This window comes from Eurypyga helias, unplaced genomic scaffold (genome assembly GCF_000690775.1).
Source record: "Eurypyga helias isolate BGI_N326 unplaced genomic scaffold, ASM69077v1 scaffold27798, whole genome shotgun sequence".
Classification (NCBI taxonomy): domain Eukaryota; kingdom Metazoa; phylum Chordata; class Aves; order Eurypygiformes; family Eurypygidae; genus Eurypyga; species Eurypyga helias.
Genome location: NW_010269281.1, coordinates 43,158 through 49,157, shown reverse-complemented (window position 1 = coordinate 49,157; position 6,000 = coordinate 43,158). Strand labels below are relative to the sequence as shown.

The window sequence follows — 6,000 nt, the reverse complement described above, 5'->3', positions numbered from 1 at the left end:
CCGGGCAGCCCCGCGCCCGCCTGAGCGGGGCCGGCCGTCGGCTCGAGCCTGATTCTATTTCTCTTTTTCCTGCAGGTTGCTGAAAAGTGCCTTTCCTGAAGCCACCGCTGCTTGGATTTCTGTCTAGGGCTGCCTCTCTGCCCCTCGCCCCTCTCTTTTTAATTCGGCGTTGCTTGCGGTTCGTGCCCTGACGGCAACTCCTCCAGCCTTGCCCTTTTTTTTGTTCTTTTTTTTTTTCCCCTCCCCGTTTACACGCAGTTTGCTCAGCCATTTTATTTTTTTTTTCCTTCCCCGACTATGTAGCAAATATTTAAAAGAAAAGAAAGAGGGGAAAAAAAAATCAGACATCATTTTGCTCATTTTGATGTTCATGAACCGTAATTTTTAGAAGCAAGAAATAGAAGGAAAAAAAAAACCCCAACCCGAAGTTTTCTCCCCAAGGACTGAGACCATTCCACAAACTGAAGTGCTGCCAGCAGCATATGCTTTTTGCAAGAATAATTGAAACCATTAACTGGAGAGCACAGAATTCTTTTGAAAGTCTGCCAGTTATTTGCAAGTAACTTCGGCAGTGGCACAAAATATAACACTTATATTTTAACTTCTACAATTGCACTTTTAGGAGCTGGCCTCTAATTTGATTTTTCATTTGTTCTGATAAGATTTCTATTTTATGATTGGCTTTATGTTTAATTCTTGTTTAAACGAACACGATTTGACTTAAATGAAAACCTAAGTGCTGATGAATAGGAGTTCTACCAAAGCAACAAGTTAGTTATTTCTTCACATTTAACTTGAATTCACTTTTTTACCCTTTTTTTAAAAAAAAAAAAGAAGAAAAAAAACCCACGTCAGTGAATATTGCCCTGAAGAAGGGTGCGATTGCTTGCATTTTAATTTTTGGTTTTTTTAATATGGCTGTAAACGTGTCCCTGGTTCGTGATACAAAATGGCTGACGTTAGAAGTGTGTCGAGAGTTTCAGAGAGGTACTTGTTCTCGGTCTGATGCAGAGTGCAAGTTCGCCCATCCGTCACGGAGTTGCCATGTGGAAAACGGTCGAGTTATTGCCTGCTTTGACTCCCTAAAGGTGAGGACTGTAGCGCGTGCGTTACCTAAGCTTTCTTGCTTTCCTTTCTCTTCCAAACGGCTCGGCGTGCCGGGGTGTGGGCTGTGCAGAACTGTTCCTTGCTCTCTTTCGGCAGGGAGGAGGATGCCAGTGCGGGATGTAGCTCCTGAAATCTAGGTTGGGTCTGACATCAAGTGCGATTGCCCGCAGTGCCAGGCATCGCAGGGAGAGAGAGGATTTTATCCGGAGCGTTTCCCAAGGGAAGCTCAGGTCTGATACAGCTGTCCTCGAAATGGAGAATGCATGTTGTGGGCAGCAAATGAAACCGAAATGGGAAAAGTAGAGAACTGAAACCCACTGCTTTAATTTGTGTCCAGAGCACATCGGCTGCGCGTTCAGCACAGGGATCTGCAATGTGCTTTTAATGAGCAGAAATGAAAGCAGCATTTTAAGATAATGAATCAGCTTTATGTGTATTTCCTGGAGACAGAGTTGCAGATGCACTCCAATGCTGTCCTGTAGATAAGGAACAGCCAAAATATTTGGAGAGCAGCGCTCCCAGAAAAATGGGAGTTGGGAGAATGCTTTCTGCGAGGGATGTGCAAACACAATGGCTCTGCTAGGCCTGGCCCAGGTACAGCTGAGCCTTTTTCTGGTGCTCATCTCTGCAGAGTCGATTTTGCAGGCAGTGAATGGCCCGTGGTTGCTTGGCCCTGTTGGAGCTCAGGGGGTGACTTTCAAAATTTACCAAATACCCAGGGTTCGAGTCAGAGTGGGGAGATTGGGGGTCACAGGACAGGGAGGTGGGCATCCCTGTTTGAGGTCTCTTCACCATGGGAAAGGAACATCCACTTTTTTTTAACCCTTTTTCCCAGAAATGTGGCTCCTGAAAGGTGTTTTAAATAGGATGGTAAAAACCCCGAGACAGTATGGATAACTGATTGCTTCTGAGAACTCTTGGCATTGTGTTCAATGTTTTGATCACAGTAATTAACCTGTTGGAGTTTCTACAAGGAATCTGGTAAATTTTACAAGCTTAGTTGTTTTCCCTTGAACTTCAACTGTTGCTTGGGAAGATTTGGTTTATATTTATGAACATAATGAGTAACAGAAGTGGCGGGATTATGTATGCACAGGTTCAGACTGGGGCTGGATCCGGTCTAACACAGGTTTACCCTTTTTGTTACTGTTTGTGGCTTCTTTGTATTTTCACTCCTGTTCCCTGTTACCAAGAAGCTCAAGCTTCCTATTTGCATTCGTTTTTGCTCTTTTTAATCTGATTGTATGCAATGACTCTTTGTTACACAGTGACTTTCAAATGTTCATTTACATTGCTGGTTTGCTGACAGAGAGAGACAAAAGTACTGTTATTGGAGGGGGAAAAAAGCAAGCCATGTTCTTTATTTTATGCCTTGAAACTTATGAATTGTAGCCTGTGGCAGTGCAGATACTTTGAATTAAGAGATTAATACGTTTGCATTTTACAGCATTTTCTTGTGAACGGAAAGGAGCGCAGGGTAGTGTGGTGCCCCTTGCAGAACTTGCGTGATGTCCGCAGCATCCTGGGGAGGTGTCCCTTGTGCAGCCACCCAGCTTGGCTCGGCTCCGAGCTGTGCTGTAGCCCAGTGTCACCCGGCGGGTGATGCTTCCCCGTGTGTGCTGGTTGGGGTGCAGTGCCTGCAGCATGCCCAGGCTCTCTGTGCCAGCCCTTCTCTGCACAGCTGGGGCTGTGAGATGGGCAGGACGACGTCGGTGGGCAGCTTAGGTTCAAGTCCCACCCACTGGCACGAGCAAATACTTTGGCTTCAGCAGTGGGGAATGGGATGGGGAACACCATGTTAAGAAAGCAAAAAAACCCCAAAACCGAAGGAGTTGGGTATGATCATACAGCCCAGTGTGTTTCCCTTGTAACTGGCTGTTAAATAATGTTCTCATTGCAGTTTTTTCTTGACACAGTAGCAGATGCCCAGTATGTGCTAGTTAAGTGGCCTGAATTTTCCAGGGAACAGATTTGCCAGATTTTTGAGGCTTAGGAAAGCCTCGTGGAGGGCCGACATCTCTGCCTTTGGGAAGTACACTGGGAGCAGAAGTCAGACTGGGCAGAGCACTTGGCCAAGGGTTGATGCTGGGACTGTTTCTGCACCCCACTTGTCAATGAGAAGTGGGTCTCGGAGCAGTTCCCTCCTCCAGCCCCATGGCTCTGGGAGCTTTGAGGGCCCTGTGGGTGCTGTGCCAGGGAGAGGTGCGGTCCCCAGCACCACGGCCTCCCTGCGCGTACGCCACGTGTTTCCCGCTGGAGATAACCGCCCTGGTGACTGAACTCTCCAACAATGCTCTTTCTGTTCTTGGGCTGGAGCAGGGCTTGCAAACCCTGTTTGCAGCGGTATCGGGGGGCTCGCCGTCATCACGGTGGCCTTCCGCCCTGGTGACGAGAGAGGTTACGTTCTCAACCCTGCCGAGAAGAGGCTTTTCATGACCACGCTGTGGACATCCTTGTGCGCTCGGCCGCTCTTTCCCACACCGCCCCTCTCTCCTGCGCAGGGCTCCATAGCAGCTTAGTGCTCTTTTCATCTCTTCACGCCCTGCATTAGCAGAACATCTGCGTTGCTTTATTGGAGACAGGATATAGGATGCTCGCAGCTAATAAGTTTTCCCCTTGTCTTGCAGTCGCCCAGGGCTTTGTTCAGAGGTTGCTTATCTGCATCCATTGTGTAGTGCTGTTGCTTGTTTTATTTCTCACAGACCTCTTAAGCCTGAACAATGCCTTCATACAGGAACTTCTGATAACACAGCATACAATGGCTTCACCTCACTGGCCAGGTCACGCACAGCATCTATATGCTTGCTGCATCTCATTTTTTCCTTTTTTCCCCTCAGTCTTATATAGCGCTTCTGCCTCTGGTGCAGTGCTAAGAGCAGTAATGCTTCCAGAAGCAGTCAGGCTGCCCAGTGTGGGGTGGCTCACGGGTGAAAGTGTACCTGTAAGCTTGTGAAGAACACCCAGGACTCCTGAAGGTAATGGGGGAGGCTTCACGGATGCTCGGGCGGGGTTCACCAGAGCATGCTCTGGGGGAGCGCTGGATGGTTGTGCAATGCTTTGGTTATGAAATACTGAGCCTTGATTAGGTTGCAAGTGTGGGGCTGGATCTTGCTGTCCTGAGCTGTGTGGTTCCTCGAAGGGGGAGTTTGCACATTTGTAGGCAGCAGAAGGAACCTTTCTCAAGCAGATTGATACGAAACTTAAAAATAGTTCCTTGTGAGAAGCTGTTTGCAGATTTGAATTGGATGCCAAGAGAGCTCTCGCTCTCTGCTCGCGCTTCCCCCCTCATTATTCTGGAAGAACAGTGTTGTCCGAGATAATTCGTGTGAATGGAAGGGCCAGCCTGTGCTGCTTGGTGGAGGGCAGTCCAGAGGCACGAGAGCCAGGTACCGCTGGGCCACCCTCCTGCCGGAAGTGACCACGAGGCTGCTGGGCAGCAGCCAATGCTCCGGGTACCTCCTAGGCAGGTCCTGTGGCACTGAGATGTTCTGAACAAAGGAGAGGAGTGTGCAGAGTGTACTGTCATCACTGTAAGCCCCAGTGGCCTTTGGGTTCATTCCTCAGCTCTCCTCCTGGGCTTGGTGTGCACCGGCCCCTGCGTAGCTGTTGCTTTTTGCAGCCGTCAGCGCGGTTTGCTGGCTCCTGGCAGTTTGTACAGAGGCACTGGTGGGCTGTCTGTAAGCCCTCATCAAGTCATTAACCTTCCTCTTCAGGCTGGATCAGGCTGGTGCGGTAGGGGCCTGTCTGATTCTTAATTCCCTGGCCAGCGAATTGTTAGTTGTGTTCTTTATTTCTGAAGATGTCAGGAAGGAAAAAAAGCACCTTCTTTGGTCACTAGATATGCTAATTGAGCAGTAAGCAGAGAGATGGGTATCAGGAGATGGCCTATTATATAAAAATAGGCACAGGGGCTTTGGTTTATACTGCTCACAGTTTGGGGATCTGCACTTTGGACTCAGGGTTAAAAAAAAAAAAGCCCAGCTTTGTGAGGTGTGGTGGTGGTTTTTAAAATTTGCCTTATGAATGTAGATGTTTCCATATGCAAATCCAAGTTTTGAAGAGCATTTTGAAAGACAAGAAAATAGTGTGGTGAAAATTTCAGGGGTATGAATTTTGACTTTGGGGCGGTCTAATACAAAAAGCATCACTGAGCTATTGCGTGTTTCAAAGCAGTTCTCTTCTATATTAAAAAAAGGTGAGTTGTCTGTGAACAGGCATAAAATCAGGAGTTAAAAGTACAGTTTTGTCTAAATTGTCTGTTTTCTAAAAGAAGTGTTATTATCTGGTAATAGTATTCAGAGTCCCACGGCAATCTAAAAAGTTCACTATGCTTGGGCAATAAACGTACCATATGATCTTGAAACTGGTGTACCTGAGGCTGTTCCTTGTAGTTTTCATGCTAATTTGTACCTGGTTTATGCTGACTTCACTAGAATTATTCCTGACTGTTAGTGGTTTGCAACCAAATCTATTTTTTTTCTTTTTTTTTTTTTTCATTTAAATAAACTCCAAACTAGGAAACAACTAAAAACACCCACTAAACTTAGCATATGGTTACGATCTCACAGAGGAAGAAGAAAGCAAACAAAGCCATAGAGATATTTTTGGAGACACTCTGACTGCCTGTCTCAGCTCAGTGTAATGGAGATGCAAATAAACTAGATGAACAGTGTTGAGCCAAGTCACCTTTGTGAGAAACCTTTATTTTCCATGGTCATTGAGGCACATACCTGCGTAGATTGCAGCAGCTTTCTGTCTTCTCTTATGGCACCTTATAAGTGCTTTTGTAACTACAGAATGAAACATCTAAAAGCGGGGAAAATGTATTTAGACTTACAAATAAGAACTGTTGCTATTGTATTTCTCTTAAAGTAGAGTGGTACTTCAAGGAGA

General features: G+C 46.5%; 1 protein-coding gene across 1 annotated transcript in view; it reads left to right on the top strand.

The window, feature by feature from the left end:
• Window positions 1-896: 896 nt before the first annotated feature.
• Window positions 897-6,000, top strand: part of LOC104514391 (muscleblind-like protein 3) — a gene marked incomplete at its 3' end in the record, with an annotated part of 46,310 nt that continues 41,206 nt past the window's right edge. Inside the window, exon 1 of the mRNA XM_010158055.1 lies at window positions 897-1,088. Within this exon, the coding sequence (XP_010156357.1) occupies window positions 915-1,088 (174 nt within the window). The remainder of the gene's footprint in view (window positions 1,089-6,000) is intronic.